General features: G+C 43.5%; 2 protein-coding genes across 4 annotated transcripts in view; both read right to left on the bottom strand.

Moving 5' to 3' along the window:
* Positions 1-2634: 2634 nt before the first annotated feature.
* On the bottom strand, positions 2635-10973 carry LOC120048744 (C2H2 finger domain transcription factor crzA-like). Of its 2 annotated transcripts, XM_038994931.1 has the most exons (4): positions 10483-10973; positions 5619-8226; positions 3572-3910; positions 2635-3238 (listed from the first exon to the last, which is right to left on the bottom strand). In XM_038994931.1, exons 2-4 carry the CDS (start codon positions 7692-7694, stop codon positions 3104-3106), a joined length of 2550 nt encoding a protein of 849 aa, XP_038850859.1. In that variant the 5' UTR covers positions 7695-8226; positions 10483-10973; the 3' UTR covers positions 2635-3103. The 2 variants fall into 2 exon arrangements, with proteins under 2 accessions (XP_038850859.1, XP_038850860.1); XM_038994932.1 differs by lacking the exon at positions 2635-3238 and having other exon boundaries at positions 3516-3910.
* Positions 10974-11777: 804 nt separating this feature from the next.
* Positions 11778-17745, bottom strand: part of LOC120048743 (beta-2-glycoprotein 1-like) — a 22630-nt gene continuing 16662 nt past the window's right edge. For both annotated transcript variants that reach the window (XM_038994930.1, XM_038994929.1), the window contains exons 4-8: positions 14134-14245; positions 13405-13478; positions 12746-12925; positions 12419-12616; positions 11778-12229 (exon numbers count right to left, since the gene is read on the bottom strand). In XM_038994930.1, the coding sequence (XP_038850858.1) occupies positions 12147-12229; positions 12419-12616; positions 12746-12925; positions 13405-13478; positions 14134-14245 (647 nt within the window). In that variant the 3' untranslated portion in view covers positions 11778-12146. The remainder of the gene's footprint in view (positions 12230-12418; positions 12617-12745; positions 12926-13404; positions 13479-14133; positions 14246-17745) is intronic.

The following is a 17745-nucleotide window of genomic DNA, read 5'->3' as shown; positions in this document are numbered from 1 at the left end:
CCTGGTCAGTAGTAATGGTATGGTCCTTGCCAGTAGTAATGGTATGGTCCTGGCCAGTAGTAATGGTATGGTCCTGGTCAGTAATAATGGTATGGTCCTGGTTAGTAGTAATGGTATGGTCCTGGTCAGTAGTAATGGTATGGTTCTGGTCAGTAGTAATGGTATGGTTCTGGTCATTATTAATGTTATGGTCCTGTTCAGCAGTAATAGTTTTGTCCTAGTCAGTAATAATGAACTTTACCCTGATGATGCAGAGTACAGATTCAGTCAGGTCATTTAGGAGATACACCATTTAATGATGTATCGTCAGCGAGGTTCTATTAGCCTAAAGAAGGATTAATGGAACAGAAAATTGTGGGAAGGAGGAGAAAAAAACTGAAGCCTGCCTTACAAACCCAATTAGCCCCTAGAAACATCCCAACTGCACAGGTCACAAACCTAGCACATATATCAGCTACCACAGAGACCAGGACAGAAAGACCTGAATGGATTTCACTGTGAATGATGTCAACGTGATTTAAAAAATAAAATGCATTATCTTAATAGAGCGACACTTGGCCCAAAATAAATAAAGTTCATCAAGTATTAAACTTGTATTTAACTTGATTCACTTTGTGCCTTTGTTTCCATTTCTCCATGACTACTGATCTGACAGGATTTGATGGATGGTCCTGAAGGCCAGAAGGATGCCAGGAACACCATGTACAAATCTTGTAATGTACAATGTAGGTACAGTGCATTCAGGAAGTATTCACATCCTTTCACTTTTTCCACATTTTGTTGTGTTACAGCCTGAATTTAAAATCGATTACATTTTGATTTTGTGTCACTGGCCTAATAATGTCAAAGTGGAATTGTGTTTTTCCCCAAAATATTTAAGTAATAAAATATTAAAAGCTGAAATGTCTTGAGTCAATAAGTATTCAACCCCTTTGTTAAGGCAAGCCTAAATAAGTTCAGGAGTTACAAATTTGCTTAGCATAGTCACATAATAAGTTGAATGGACTTACTCTATGTGCAATAATAGTGTTTAAAATGATTTTTGAAGGGCTACCTCATCTCTGTAAGGTCCCTGAGACGAGCAGTGAATTTCAAACACAGATTCAACCACAAAAGACCATGGGAGTTTTCCAATGCCTCGCAAAGGGCTGGGTAAAAAAAAAAGCAGACATTGACTATACCTTTGAGCCTGGTGTAGTTATTAATTACAATTTGGATGGTGTATTAATACACCCAGTCACTACAAGGATACATGCATCCTTCCTAACTCATTTTCCTGAGAGGAAGGAAACCGCTCAGGGATTTCCCCATGAGGCCAATGGTGACTTTAAAACAGTTACAGAGTTTAATGTCTGTGATAGGAGAAAACTGAGGATGGCTCAATAACCTTATAGTTACTCAGAGTGGTCTCATAGACTAGACGTAACATAGTAAACGTAAATCCGGGATACTCAAATTAGTATAATATGTTACGTTTGGTATGGTTACATAAGACAGAAGATTACTGAAGGCAAAACCAAAAAGAGGGTGGTTGGTCATGGTGGATGGGTAGGCATACAACGCGAACGTCTAGCAACCCAAACGTTTCGTGTTTGAATCTCATCACCAGCTAGCTAACGTTAGCATTAGCCACCTAGCTAACATTAGCCACAACAAATTAAAATTAGTAACATATTGTACGTATTGGAAATTCATAACATATTATACAAATTTTAATTCGTAACATATCAAACAAAATGGATGATGGACATCCACAATACACAGTAACATATGATACTAAATGGAGCGTTGCGAATTTACCTACAGAATTATACGAAATGCTCTGAGACCAGGTTGTCTAAATGACAGCATGAAAAAAAGGAAGCCTGTAAAGAATAAAAATATTCCAGAGATGCATCCTGTTTGCAATAAGGCACTAAAGTAACATTTTAAAAAATGTGGCAAAGAAATTAACTCTATTCCGTTCATTTTTATCCTAAAAAACTCCCTAGCCTTTGCCGATGACAAGCATACCCATACCATGTTGCAGCCACCACCATGCTTAAAAATATGAAGAGTGGTACTCTGATGTACTGTGTTTGATTTGCCCCAAACATAACACTTTTTTTATTCAGGACATAAAGTTAAGCACAGGCAAAACCCTAGAGGAAACCCTGGTTCATTCTGCTTTCCAACAGATACTGGGAGACAAATTCACCTTTCATACACTGGAGTTGCTTACCAAGACAACATTGAATGTTCCTGAGAAGCCTAGTTACAGTTTTGACTTAAATCGTCTTGAAAATTGAAAAATCAATGGAAAGAGTTGAAAATGTCTATCTAGTAATGACCAACAACCAACTTGACAGAGCTTAAAGAATTGTAAAAATAATTATGTGCAAATGTTGTAGAATCCAGGTGAGCAAAGCTCTTAGAGACCCAGAAAGACTCACAGCTGTAATCACTGCTAAAGGTGATTCCAACATGTATTGACTCAGGTGTGTGAATACTTACGTAAATTAGATATTTATGTTTTTCATTTTCAATACATTTGCAAACATTTCTCAAAACATGTTTTCACTTTGTCATTATGGGGTATTGTGTGTAGGAGAAAAGAATCTGTTAAATCCATGTTTAATTCAGGCTGTAACACAACAACATGTGGAATAACTCATGGTGTATGAACACTTTCTGAAGGCCCTGTACACACACAGGGAGGTTGAACTGAAATAAGTTAACATGATTAGCATTTATCATAAGCTTCAATTGCATCAGTGGTGCAATCAGCAACAACAAAACATTGGTCAGAATTCTGTTCTATGCATTTAACAAATTAGTGCACCTTGTTTTGAAGGCATAAGCAGCAGAAATCACAATGTAAAAACCATGTAAAAAGGACAAATTGGAGGCTATTGTTCTCAAATTTGAACACAAAATCCACTTTTCAAAAGTGCAAACGACAGTGTCTTTAATAGTAAGAAAGTTAAATAATCTCACTCAATAATAATTACAGCTCCCACAAGAGAAGAAAAAAAATAGTAATAAAGAACAATTTTACAATAAAACATTGTGACAGCGCTTTTTACAACATAATTGTTTATACTTTGGTAGTGCAAATGAATTGTTATAGCAGGATGTCAAAGGGTGATCTTTTTAGAATGTCCATTAACATTTCCCGCCCTATAGTTGTGGAAATGACGAAAATCGAAGGAATACTTGATGGGAAATGGTTTATGAGATCAGTCATAATTTTCGGACCCTGTAAAGAAATTGAAATAAAATACATTCAAGTGTAATTAATAAATAAATATAACCAATGTTCTCATTGGAAAGTACCGTTCAGGTACTTTTCATTCAAAAGTAATTTTCAATCCCTTTCAGTGTCAAGAGTTGTCCAAGTCGAACACAGTGAAGCTACACCATCTTTGCTCTCCTCCTCCTCCTCCTCCTCCTCCTCCTCCTCCTCCTCTTCTCCTTCTCCTTCTCCTTCTCCTTCTCCTCCTCCACCTCCTCCTCCTCCTCCTCCTTCTCCTCCTTCTCCTCCTCCTCTTCTCCTTTCATTTATTCAAGAGGATCAGCCTCAGGAAATTACCTCAGAATCTGGTTCAGAGTCAGAGTTGTCCAAGTTGGACACAGTGGAACTATACCACTCTTCTGTGCCCTCATCTTCATCCCCTCCTTCTCTTCCTCCTCCCCCTGCTCCTCTCTCGGACAGCATCGCCATAGCTGCCTGGTGGTAAGGGTGTTTGCGTCTGGTGTGTCGACGCAGGGTGTTGCGCTCGGCGAAGCGTGTGTGGCACAGCGGGCACTGGTAGGGCTTCTCTCCTGTGTGTACCCTCTGATGGCGCTGCAGCTCGCCCGCCTCCCTGAAACGCTTGGAGCAGATGGGGCACACAAAGTTCCTCTCGCCCGTGTGAATGTGCTTGTGTCTCTGTTCAGGGTCAAAGGACGAAGGTCACGTTTGTTAGATAATAATATACATTCATGTTCATATATTATGATATGTTTATATCTACTTATTACATAGCAGTCATAACAAGATGAAATCTGACACAAGGACCTAGTTCCACTTCAAACACAATCAAAACAGATAACCTGCCTAAATGACTACCAACCCGTAGCACTCACGTCTGTAGCTATGAAGTGCTTTGAAAGGCTGGTCATGGCTCACATCAACACCATTATCCCAGAAACCATAGACCCACTCCAATTTGCATACCACCATAACAGATCCACAGATGATGCAATCTCTATTGCACTCCACACTGCCCTTTCCCAACTGGACAAAAAGAACACCTATGTGAGAATGCTATTCATTGACTACAGCTCAGCGTTCAACACCATAGTGCCCTCAAAGCTCATCACTAAGCTAAGGACCCTGGGACTAAACACCTCCCTCTGCAACTGGATCCTGGACTTCCTGACGGGCCGCCCCCAGGTGGTAAGAGTAGGTAACAACACAGCCGCAATGCTGATCATTAACACAGGGGCCCCTCAGGGCTACGTGCTCACTCCCCTCCTGTACTCCCTGTTCACTCATGACTGCATGGCCAGGCACGACTCCAACACCATCATTAAGTTTGCCGATGACACAACAGTGGTAGGCCTGATCACCAACAACGACGAGACAGCCTATAGGGAGGAGGTCAGAGACCTGGCCGTGTGGTGCCAGGACAACAACCTCTCCCTCAACGTGATAAAGTCAAAGGAGATGATTGTGGACTACAGGAAAAGGAGGACCGAACACGCCCCCATTCTCATCGACGGGCTGTATAGGAGCAGGTTGAGAGCATCAAGTTCCTTGGTCTCCACATCACCAACAAACTATCATGGTACAAAGACCATGACAGTTGTGAAGAGGGCACGACAATGCCTATTCCCCCTCAGGAGACTGAAAAGATTTGGCAGGGGTCCTCAGATCCTCAAAAGGTTCTACAGCTGCACCATCGAGAGCATCCTAACTGGTTGCATCACTGCCTGGTATGGCAACTGCTCGTCCTCCGACCGCAAGGCAATACAGAGGGTAGTGCGTACGGCCCAGTACATCACTGTGGCCAAGCTTCCTGCCATCCAGGACCTCTATACCGGGCAGTATCAGAGGAAGGCCCTAAAATTTGTCAAAGACTCCAGCCACCCTAGTCATAGACTGTTCTCTCTGCTACCAAATGGCAAGTGGTACTGTAGAACCATGTCTAGGTCCAAGAGGCTTTTAAACAGCTTCTACCTCCAAGCCATAAGACTCCTGAACATCTAATCAAATGGCTACCCAGACTATTTGCATTTCCCCCCCGCTTTTACACTGCTGCTACTCTCTGCTATTATCTATGCATAGTCACTTTAATAACTCTACCTACATGTACATATTACCTCAATTACCTCTGTACCAGTACCCCCTTATTTTACTGCTGCTCTTGAATTATTTGTTACTTTTATTTCTTGTTTTATTTCTTGTTAATTTTTTTATTGTATTTTTTAACTGGTTAGGGCCTTGTAAGTAAGCATTTCACTGTAAGGCCTACACCTGTTGTATTCGGTGCATGTGACAAATTACATTTGATTTGATTTGAAAACAATATGTCATCATGAGCCCACCAAATCACCACACCACAAGTCAAACATTTATGAACAACTGAGCTCACCTGCAAATGGCTGGAGCGTTTGAAGGCCTTGCCACACTGCAGGCAGACATGGGGTTTGTTCTGAGAGTGGGTGATGGAGTGACGCTCCAGGTCAGACAGGTAGTAGAAGATCCTGGGGCAGAGAGGGCAGTAGAGTACCCTTCGTGGCCCAGAGGAGGGAGAGGAGGCTGGGGACAGGGGGTCCAGAGGGTCCAGCGGGTTCAGGTTCCTGGGTCCGCTGGAGGGGAAGATGGGGGCAAGGGGAGGGGAGGGAGGAGCGGTGGCGGAGGAGAAGTAGAGATGGTCGTCCCATGGGAGGGAGGTGTGCTTTGACTCTGGGGCTTTTGATTGGTCGGATGCCTCCAAACTGAAGTCAAAGGACAGAGAAGGGGATTGCGGGTGTGTAAGGGGAGGGGCTTTAGTAGGAGATGACCCATTTGGGACAGACTCCATTTGGGTTTCTTCAGTAGATAGTGACTGATGATCGGTGTTGGGGTCACAACAGTTTGGTTCAGTGTGTTTGTGAGGAGGTGAGCTGAGTAGAACTGCTTTAGAACTGCCATCAGCACTGGGCTGCTTGGAGGTAGGGCAGGAGACCACAGAGGGGGAGGTCAGGGGGGCGGGAGGGTTAACGATGGGACTCTCTCTTGATAGGATGATAGGGGAGTTGTTGGGTGTCGATCTAATAACTGGGTGGGAGGGATTGGCAGGGAGGGATGACACTGATGTGGCGAGCTGACCAGAAGAGAGAGAGAGAGAAAGAGGGGATGAAGAGGAGGCAGTGATTTGGGAGAGCTGACCGGTGGAGGGGTCAATGAGAGCAATGGGGGTGGAGGTAGAGAAAGACTGACCGGAGGAAGAGGTGGAGGAGGAGGAGAGGAGAAGGAACATAGAGGTGGAGGCACTGGGAGTGTTCTGGGTGAGGGAGAGGGGGAGAGAGAAGGCCAGGAGGCCTGGGTTGGCATCAGTCTTGGTTAGGGGAATGGAGGAGAGCTGGGTGGAGGAGGGGAAGAGGAGGATGGGGGTGTTGGAGGGGTTAGTCAGGATCTGGATAGGCTGAGGGGGTTGGAGGTGTACAGCAGAACCAGAGGGTTGGGAAACAGCAGCACTAGCCTCACTAACAGATTTCACACCTGAATCTAGAACCTTAGGGGGTTCCGCATTCTGTGAGAGTTCTGGGTTCTTTGAGTGTTCTGTATTTTTTAGAAGTTCTGACTTCTGTGAAGGTTTCATAGACGTAACAGGAGCGGGACATGTGTTTTCCTTGTGTGTGTGTGGAGTTTTTACTAAACTTTGGCTGAGGTAAGTGACCCCTGCTGTGGTTATATGAGACGACCTGTCATCCTCTACCTCCAATGAGCTGGACTGCACCTTTGGCTGGCGTGAGGGGGGGTTGTCTGGCCTGGAAGAGTCCATTTGGGGCACTTTGTGCCCCTCGGGGGTGAGTGTGTATGGAATGCCCTGGTCATCTATCAGGAGAAGACCTTCACTTTCAGAGTCTATGGAAGAGAGGGAGGTGAAAACGGAGGTAGAGAAGAACAAGGGAGACAAGAGAGGTCCCCCCAAAATGTCAGCTCCATCCATTCTCAATATAGAATCCTCTTCATCATCATCACCATCATCTTCCTCTACTATGTCCCTATCTCCATCCCCCTCTACCTCATCTACCTCCATAAGCAGTGAGCTCTCATGCCAAAGGCTCCTCTCCTTAATCTCTCTCTTTTTAGGGAAGCTCAGATCCAATACTTCTCCCTCCTCTTCCTTTCTTCTCCCCCAAACTCCTTTCCCTGCCTCCTCTCTCTCACCTCTATCCTCTCCTGGTCTCTCTTTTGCACCATGACATCGACTAGGGGGTAGGAAAAGAGGGATCACTCTCTCATCCTCTCCATCTTTCCTTTCTTTCTCTCCCCTTATCCCTCCATCCCTCTCTGCCTTGGCTGTGTCGGCCATGAGAGGCGTTTCAGGGACAATGGGACTACCATTCCTGTCTTGTGTAACATCCCTCTCTCCATCTCTCCTCTCATCCCTCTCTTCTGTCTCCATCCTGTAGAGAGGCTCCTCAGTGTGTTCTATCTCTTCAACACACACATCCTCCATCTGACCCGTACCAGTCACAGTAGTGGAGGTCAGGGCATTTCAACTGGTCCCAGACCAAACAGCTCTGGCTTCTAACCTACTCCCTTTAGAATCAGAGGGAGGCACGTCTTTGGTAGAGCTGAGAGCTGCAGAGTCTGTGATTGGCCTGTTGCACAATCCAGGAACGTCTGATTTGACTCTGATTGGTTGATCGCACACACCAGGAGACTGTGATTGGTTGGTTGAGCCTGCAGGGTTCAACTGCTTCCTGTAATGCTGGCTGTGTCCCGCTCACATCTGGCGCTCTCCCAGCCCCTCCTCGTTTTGCCTAAAAAGGTTTTGATTGGAAACCTATACTGGAGTACACCTGTTTAAGGGAGCATTATTGGAGGTTACCTGGTGGGCAGGATAAGATCAAGGAGTCCACTGGCTCCTCATGGATCTCTGGCACAGTCCCCGATCTCTTCAAGGATTGGCCGACACTCCTGTCATCTGAGCCACCATTGGTCAGAACCCCTGTCTGTTGAGAATCCATTTTGGAACATGCCTGAATCTGTAAAATGGGGATTCAATATTTTATAATCTTAACAAGAGATTAATTATTACAATCAAATAATAAGAGAACTTGTCAATCACTTGCTTCATTGATAAGGAAGATGTCCTGAGGTGCCCAGGTGTCTTTATGCTATTTCACAGGGTATCAGAGCAGCAAAATTAGGAAGTTGATTAAATTCGTATCATGTTGTTAGAATATCTTACTTGTTCTTTCATTGTGCATAATGAAATATGCCTAGACTCAAACTATTCACATAGACTAAATAGGCTATTATGAATTTCTTAAACTCCTATTCTTGTTTTACTACAAAAACAGGGCCTTCAGGAAGTATTCACACCCTTTGACCTGTTCCGCATTTTGTTGTTTGACAGCCTGAATTGAAAATGGGTTAAATTTAGATATTTTTGTCACCGGCCTACCACACAATACCCCATAATGTCCAAGTGGAATTATGTATTTTGAAAGTTTTACAAATTCCTTAAAAATGAAAAGCTGAAATGTCTTTAGTCAATAAGTATAATAAGTATTCAATCTCTTTGTTATGGCAAGCCTAAATAAGTCCAGGAGTAAAACATTGCTTAACAGGTCACATAATAAATTGCATGGACTCACTCTCTGTGCAATAATAGTTTTTAACATGAATGACTACCTCATCTCTGTACCCCAATTATCTCTAAGGTCCCTCAGTCGAGCAGTAAATTTCAAACACAAATTCAACCACAAATACCAGGGAAGTTTTCTAATGCCTCGCAAAGAAGGGCATCTATTGGTAAATGGGTACAAAAAAATCCCTTTGAGCATTGTGAAGTTATTAATTACACTTTGGATGGTATATCAATACACCCAGTCACTACAAAGATACAGGTGTCCTTCCTAACTCAGTTGCCGGAGATTTCACCATGAGGCCAATGGTGACTTTAAAACAGTTACAGGGTTGAATGGCTGTGATAGGGGAAAACTGAGGATGGATCAACAACATTGTAGCTACTCAACAATACTAACCTAATTGACAGAGTGAAAGAAGGAAGAATGTACAGAATACAAATATTCCAAAACATGAATCCTGTTTGCAACAAGGCACTAAGGTAATACTGCAAAAAATGTGCAATTCACTTTTTGTCTTGGATACAAAGTGTTATGATTGGGGCAAATCCAATACAACACACATTACTGAGTACCACTCTCCATATTTTCAAGCATAGTGGTGGCTGCATCATGTTATGGGTATGCTTGTAATCGTTAAGGACTGTGGAGTTTCTCCAGGATAAAAAAGCTACGGAATTGAACTAAGCACAGGCAAAATACTAGAGGAAAACCTGGTTCAGTCTGCTTTCCACCAGACACTGGGATTTGAATTCACCCTTCAGCAGGACAATAACCTAAGACACAAGGCCAAATCTACACTGGAGTTGCTTACCAAGAAGACAGTGAATGTTCCTGAGTGTCCGAGTTACAGTTTTGACTTAAATATACTTGAAAATCTATGGCAAGCTCTGAAAATGGTTCTTCGGCAATGATCAACAACCAATTTGACAGAGTTTAAAGAATTTTGAAAAGAATAATGGACAAATGTTGCACAATCCAGGTGTGGAAAGCTCTTAGAGACTTACCCAGAAAGACTCACAGCTGTAATCACTGCCAAATGTGATTCTAACATGTATTGACTCAGGGGGTTGAATACTTATTTAATCAAGATATTTTTGTGTTTTATTTTTCATAATTTTGTTTAAAAAATATTTTAAAACATATTTGAATATTTCTTACACTTTTACATTACAGAGTATTTGGTGTAGATTGTTGGGGGGGGGGGGGGGGGGGAACTGACAATTAAAACCATTTTAATCGCACTTTGTAACAACAAAATGTGTAAAAAGTCCAGGGGTGTGAATACTTTCTGAAGGCACTGTAGGTTAAATCATCCCCATCACCTTCATAACATCCCCACCACCACCTTCCACCTCGTCATTATCACCATTACATTGTCACCATCATCATCAATGATCGTCATCATCAACAACATTATCATCATTCAAACCGGTTCCAATTCCTGCTATTATCTCAATAACTTGAGGCGAGATTTGTTTTAACGGCTACAGCGTGTGGTCTCATGCTCTACAATCAGTGATTACCTGATATGCTTAATTGCTATGATTGTCAATCTTAAAAATGTAACGCAACATGCGTAAATTACGCACATGTTACATTACATTTACTGTTATTATGGACTTCACTGGTTTTATATCATTTGCTTACCGAGCTCTAAACAAAGTCGTCAATATACCACATAGCATGAATGCGACAGTCTGCAGTGGAGGGTTCAAGAGAGCATGATGTTAGCGAAATCATACTATCCGGGGTAAAGCCCATTTTTCTTTCGATTTCAGAATGTCATTTGTCTGCCATAGTCTAATACAAAATAAGACATTCGTTAAATATCTGGCAACGGGTTTGGGTCGACATCATATTTGTTTTTCCTCCATTTGAACCCTTATCCATCCTTGTACTGTATTTATGTTGGAATAAAAAGTGTCGCTGTTCATGGGAGACGCCATTGCGCGCAGTCCGAGGTCCGAATAGCCAAACCCTGTTTAATATCTGTGGATGTACTGCGCATCAATGGACACGACACTCGAACCTGGGACAATGTTTGCTAACTGCATTTAATGTAATATATTCGGCTCACTTATTTTTAATTACGCCGCGGTATTTGTCTAAATTATGTTGATATTTTTGCCGTAATAACTGCCCTTGCTGTCTATGGACCCACAACCAGCCATTTTACAAGTCGAGGGTTCGAGCTCTGTAGGGAGCGCAGCCCGACAGCTGGCAGAAAGAGCGATGTAGGAAACTTTACCGGCATATTGTAATTTATTTCACTAACTTAATTGTCTGGACATACACTTGTCAATATAACAGGTGTGGGATGCGTCCGGTATACTGTCCATACATTTAAAACTGGATAATAAACTACATACTCCACCCATAAGTCACTCGCTGCATAGACACTGGCTTACCCGAGCTGTGGATACTTCCGGAGGACCAAATATGAATGAGAGGCGGACTAGTTAGGAGTGGAGATTCTGCGCGCAGCCTGCTGCGCGAGCATAGAGAGGTAGGAGCTCATGGTGTCGCAGCATTCGGCGTCGGTTAACGCTATCTGGGATCCTTGGGCCGTCCTAACTTTAACCCCTACCCATACCATAACCTTAACCCTTAACCAAATGTAAACTTTTTTGGGGGTAGAGACGTCCCAAGGATACCGGATAGCAAGGACAATTCTGTGTCCGACTAGACTCAACCCATGTTGAGTAAACAGTGGGCAGCTACTGTGTATGGTATGAGATCAGATCAGATCACCATTTAATCCAAGTACATATAACCTTAGAAAATACAAAAGATGGATATGTGTGTGTGCGTGCGTGCGTGCGTGTGTGTGTGTGTGTGTGTGCTCGTGTGGGAGCGAGAGAGAGATATCAGGGTGTCCTAATTGTTGTGAGAATCAAGTGTTCATCTCTATTTCATTTCAATTACATGAAATATCACATTCATCACATCACAGCAAAACGTTGTTTTTATTTCAAAACCGTCACATCAATAGAACTTCCAAGCCTCAGGGCTTGGTGTGTCAACAACATAAGGAGGAGGAGTATCCTGAGGGCCAGCTTGGGGCAGGAACACACTATGTTAAAACAAAACAACACGTCAGGTCAGTCAGATCCCGCAGTGGGAGGAGTCAGAGTCACACGGTAACAACACATGAAGTGAACATTTGAACTATATGAGTTATGACTACGTTTTACTTCTGTATTAATGCATGTATTATCATTAACACAGCTATTATTAAGACATGTAGAGCCTATCATTGGTACAGGCTGAGAGAGAGGGGGACAAGAGATAGAGATGGGAGTGTTGGGGTATTAGTCCAGGTCTACAAGAGAGCAGGCCTCGATCTCCGACACCAGCCGATGAGGGAACAGTTTGTACTGCAGCCAGGTGGGTTCTGGGACACAGAAGGAGGGAGGTGATAGACATGTTACATCAAATGAAGACAATATAAGCACATACTGTCTCTGACTGAACCCTGAGGTCTCCTGCACACTGAACAGTCACATAGAGGGACTAGTAAGGCACCAAGGGGTTTTCCATAGATCATGTTAGACAGGGCACCAGTTCTGTGGTCCCAACTCACCCAGGTAGCAGAAGGGGGGGTTGAGCCTGCCGTCGAAACAGGTCTGTGTGTAGGGGAAGCTGCACTGCTTCCTGGAGTGTTTACAGTAGAACGTCACACTCTCCCCGTGGGGAACCACCGAGTCTGTCACATCATAGGGCCAACGCTTCAGCCCACCAATCAGAACACGGCTCCGCTCCGCTGGGATTGGACAGCGCGCTAAGAGCAGGAAGTATAGGATGAAGAACAAATAAAGAAGAAAGGTCAATATTCTATCTACACTCTCTCTGTCTCTCTCACACACACACACACACACAGTGGGCCCTGGGTGTATCAGTTAGGACTCACCTCTGCAGTAGGGCACTGCGCTCCAGGTGCCGTTGGGCTGGCAGGTGACCCGGTTGGGTCCATCCAGCAGGTGGTTCTTCTTACAGAGGTAATAGATGGCATCGCCCACATCGTACTCAGTCCTCTGTACCGCCACCAGGTACCCCTGGTTCACCTCCTGGGGGGGCGGGCACCACACCCCTGGAACAGGAGAGAGAGGGTCACTGTATATACACATTTACATGTTCTTCCTGTTCAAGCCTGCACACCCTGTGAGTCCCTAGGATCAGACCAGGATGCAAGAACATTGCTGAATGAATTGGCAAGAGATGTTATTCTCTGTTTAGGCCAAAAGGTGGCAGTAAAGCACTATGAAACATAACAACCGACATGTCAGTCTCTCTCACATAAAAAGACACACACACACAAAGTAGAACGATTTCAAGTGCAGAGTACAATAACCTCCTCCGCAAAATACACACACACAACCACACATTCACACACTCACACTCAAAAGGCCCAATCCATCCACCCACACGCCAACCATCACATTCCATGGCTCTGATGCTCTCCCTCTGCTTGCTCTCTCTCTCTCTCTCTCTCTCTCTCTCTCTCTCTCTCTCTCTCTCTCTCTCTCTCTCTCTATCAAACACTATATATTATAAAACACACACACATACTTTGACAGATTGGGTGAGGGTACTGCCAGGTCTGATCAATATTACAGAGATTCTCACTGTTTCCCACCCGCTCCCTGGAGAGAATTGGGGGGGAGAGAATGAACGAGAGGGAAAGAGAGGGGGAGAGAGAGAGAAAGAGAGAGACAGAGAGAGAGGGGGTGGTTATATGACTAATTGACTGGTAATACACTAAGCGGTGTAGCAGGGGTTAAATGTTCACCTCTCTGTTGGCTCTGTTTCAGAAAGTGTGTATTTTGCATACAATATATGATTCCAACTGACATATGCATTGGGATGTGATACATTATTAGATGTGATACATTATTAGATGTGAGTCAGTAAAAACCTCTCTAGCTTGCATCCCTACCTTCTCCCTCTCCCTCCCTCCCTCTCTCTCCCTCCCTCCCCTCCCTCCCTCCCTCTCTCACCCTCCCTCTCTCTCTCCCTCCCTCTCTCACCCTCCCTCCCTCTCTCTCTCTCCCTCCCTCTCTCTCTCTCCCTCCCTCCCTCTCTCACCCTCCCTCCTGCTCTCTCCCTCCCTCTCTCACTCTCTCTCCCTCCCTCCCTCTCTCTCCCTTCCTCCCCTCCCTCTCTCACCCCCCCTCTCTCTCTCTCCCTCCCTTTCTCACCCTCCCTCCCTCCCTCTCTCTCTCTCTCTCTCCCTCCCTCTCTCACCCTCCCTCCCTCCCTCTCTCTCTCTCCCTCCCTTTCTCTCCCTCCCTCTCTCACCCAGACAGACAGGTGTAGCGGATGGTTGTTCCAGCGACTGCAGATCCATCGATGCTGAAGGTGTCGGTCACCTCCTCAGGTAAAGGACATGAGACCTGAGGGGAGGTGGGGGCTACAGAGGGGGCAGACGTAGATGCACATGAGGGAGGGAGGAGGGAAGAGAAGAGTGGAAGAGAGAGGGAGGAGAGAGGGATAAGGGAAAGGGAGAGTGAGAGTGAGAAGCACATCTGTAACAAAACACATTTGTACATTCTGTTCTTCTGGTTCACACACACACACACACACACACACACACACACACACACACACACACACACACACACAGGGTGCTGATGATTTTTTGCAGTGTCTTCAGAAAGTATTCACACCGCTTGACTTTTTCCACATTTTGTTGTGTTACAGCCTGAATTTAAAATGGATTAAATTTAGATTTTGTGTCATTGATCTACACACAATTCCCAATAATGTGGAATTATGTTTTTATACATTTTTGCTAATTAATAAAAAATTCAAAGCTGAAATGTCTTGAGTCAATAAGTATTCAACCCCTTTGTTACGGCAAGCCTAAATAACTTCAGGAATAAACATTTGCTTAACAAGTCACATAATAAGTTGCATGGAATAACTCTGTGTGGAATAATGGTGTTTATTAACATTATTTTTGAAGGACTACCTCATCTCTGTACCCCACACATACAATTATCTGTAAGGTCCCTCAGTCGAGCAGTGAATTTCAAACACAGATTCAACCACAAAGACCATGGAGGTTTTGCAAAAGTTGATGGGTAAAAAAAAAAGCAGACATTGAGCATCCCTCTGAGCATGGTGAAGTTATTAATTACACTTCGGATGGTGTATAAATACAATCAGTCACTACAAAGATACAGGCGTCCTTCCTCAGTTGCCAGAGAGGAAGGAAACCGCTCAGGGATTTCCCCATGACACGGAACCCAAACCGGCTGCGCACGTGCGCCATCGTGCCACATCGTGCATAAATGTATTTTGCCCCCCCACATCAAACGCGATCACGACACGCAGGTTAAAATATCAAAACAAACTCTGAACCAATGACATTAATTTGGGGACAGGTCGAAAAGCATTAAACATGTATGGCAATTTAGCAAGTTAGCTTGCACTTGCTAGCTAACGTTAATTTGTCCTATTTAGCTAGCTTGCTGTTGCTAGCTAATTTGTCCTGGGATATAAACATTGAGTTGTTATTTTACCTGAAATGCACAAGGACCTCTACTCCGACAATTAATCCACACATAAAACGGCCAACCAAATCGTTTCTAGTCATCTCTCCTCCATCTAGGCTTTTTCATCTTTGAACTTATATGGTGATCGCATCTAAACCTTCATTGTATTACCACGACAACCGGCAACAAAGTTTGTCTTTCAATCACCCACGTGGGTATAACCAATGAGGAGATGGCACGTTGGTACCTGCTTCTATAAACCAATGAGGAGATGGGAGAGGCAGGACTTTCAGCGCGATCTGCGTCAGAAATAGGAATTACTTCTATTTTAGCCCTTGGCGTCGCAGACGCTCTTTGGCGCGCACAATAATTGAATAACATGGATTTCTAAAATTATTTTGCGACGCTCGCACACGCGATGTGTCCGGTTTGGTCAGCATGTGAGGCCAATGGTGACTTTAAAACAGTTTGTCACACCCTGATCAGTTTCACCTGTCCTCGTTCTTGTCTCCACCCCCTCCAGGTGTTGCTTGTTTTCCCCAGTGTATTTATCCCTGTGTTTCCTGTCTCTCTGTGCCAGTGTATTAATCCCTGTGTTTCCTGTCTCTCTGTGCCAGTGTATTTATCCCTGTGTTTCCTGTCTCTCTGTGCCAGTTCGTCTTGTATGTTCCAAGTCAACCAGCGGTTTTCCCGTACTCCTGCCTTTGCTATTCTCTTTTTTCCAGTCCTCCCGGTTTTGGCCCTTGCCTGTTCTGGACTCTGTACACGCCTGCCTGACCATTCTGCCTGCCTTGACCACGAGCCTGTCTGCCACTCTGTACCTCCTGGACTCTGATCTGGTTTTGACCTTTTGCCTGTCCACGACCATTCTCTTGCCTACTCCTTTTGGATTATTAAACATTGTAAGACTCCAACCATCTGCTTCCTGTGTCTGCATCTGGGTCTCACCTTGTGTCATGATACAGTTAGAGTTTAATGGCTGTGATAGGAGAAAACGGAGGATGGATCAACAACATTGTAGTTACTCCACAATACTAATCTAAATGACAGAATGAAACAAAGGAAGTCTGTACAGAATGAAAATATTCCAAACATGCACCCTGTTTGCAATAAGGCACTGAATTAATGCACATTAGTTACATGCTGATGTGTGTGTGTGTGTGTCTTTCAACAATGTGTGTGTGTTTCTGTATGTGTGTAGGCTATGAATGGTATTATGCTCAACAACACATTGGCACCACCAGTGAATGACATACAGGGCCTTCAGAAAGTTTTCACACCCCTTGACTTTTTCCACATTTCGTTGTGTTACAAAGCGGGATTAAAATAGATTTAATTGATTTTTTTTGTCAACAATCTCTACACAAAATACTCTCTAATGTCTCAGTGGCAGAAACATGTATTTTTTAATTAATGAAAAATGATATATTTTGATTAGAGAGAGAAGTATATTCAACCCACTGAGTCAATACATGTTTGAATCACCTTTGGCAGCGATTACATCTGTGAGCCTTTCTGGATTAGTCTAAGAGCTTAGCAAACCTTGATTGTACAATATTTGCCCATTATTATTTTTTAAATTCTTCAAGCATTGTCAAGTTCATTGTTGATCATTGCTAGACATTTTCAAGACGATTTAAGTAAAAACTGTAACTAGGTCACTTAGTAACATTCAATGTCATCTTAGTAAGTTGCAGTTTAGTTTATTGTCCTGCTGAAAGGGGGATTTGTCTCCCAGTATCTGTTGGAAAGCAGACTGAAACAGGTTCTCTTTTTACTTTGCCTGTGCTTAGCTCTATTCATGTTCTTTATATTAAAAAAACCCTCCCTAGTCTTTGCCGATGACAAGTATACCCACAACATGATGCAGCCACCACTATGCTTGAAAATATGAAGACTGATGCTCAGTGATGTGTTGTGTTGGATTTGCCCCAAACATATAATACAGCATAATAGGATTCATAGAAAATACAGGAACACAACAGACAAATACACACACAGACAAATACACACACACAGAGCAGCGTTTAGCTAATGTGAATAACGGGATTGAGAGAAAGTTAACAACTGGAGTGCATTCGGAAAGTATTCAGATGCCTTGACTTTCTCCACATTTTGTTACGTTAGTTTTATTTTTAAATGGATAAAAAAAAAAAAATCCTCATCAATCTACACACAATACCCCATAATGACAAATTGAAAACAGGTTTTTAGACATTTTAGCTATTTTTATTACAAATAAAAAACAGAAATATCTTATTTACATAAGTATTCAAACCCTTTTCTATGAGACTCGAAATGTATCTCAGGTGCATCCTGTTTCCATTGATCATCCTTGAGATGTTTCTACAACTTGATTAGAGTCAACCTGTGGTAAATTCAATTGATTGGACATGATTTGGAAAGGCACACA

Source organism: Salvelinus namaycush, chromosome 5 (assembly GCF_016432855.1).
Source record: "Salvelinus namaycush isolate Seneca chromosome 5, SaNama_1.0, whole genome shotgun sequence".
In the NCBI taxonomy this organism is placed as follows: Eukaryota; Metazoa; Chordata; class Actinopteri; order Salmoniformes; family Salmonidae; genus Salvelinus; species Salvelinus namaycush.
Note: the sequence above shows the minus strand (reverse complement) of the source record. Positions and strands in the feature narration are given on the sequence as shown.

What these genes read in the sequence shown, in the direction of transcription:
- LOC120048744 (XM_038994931.1), bottom strand. Translation starts at nt 7,694, where the DNA reads ATGGAGGATGTGTGTGTTGAAGAGATAGAACACACTGAGGAGCCTCTC. An exon ending in AACGCTCCAGCCATTTGCAG is followed by an intron (nt 3,911 to 5,618) that starts GTGAGCTCAGTT and finishes GACCCTGAACAG; the next exon opens with AGACACAAGCACATTCACAC. An exon ending in ACTCTGAACCAGATTCTGAG is followed by an intron (nt 3,239 to 3,571) that starts GTAATTTCCTGA and finishes ATTTCTTTACAG; the next exon opens with GGTCCGAAAATTATGACTGA.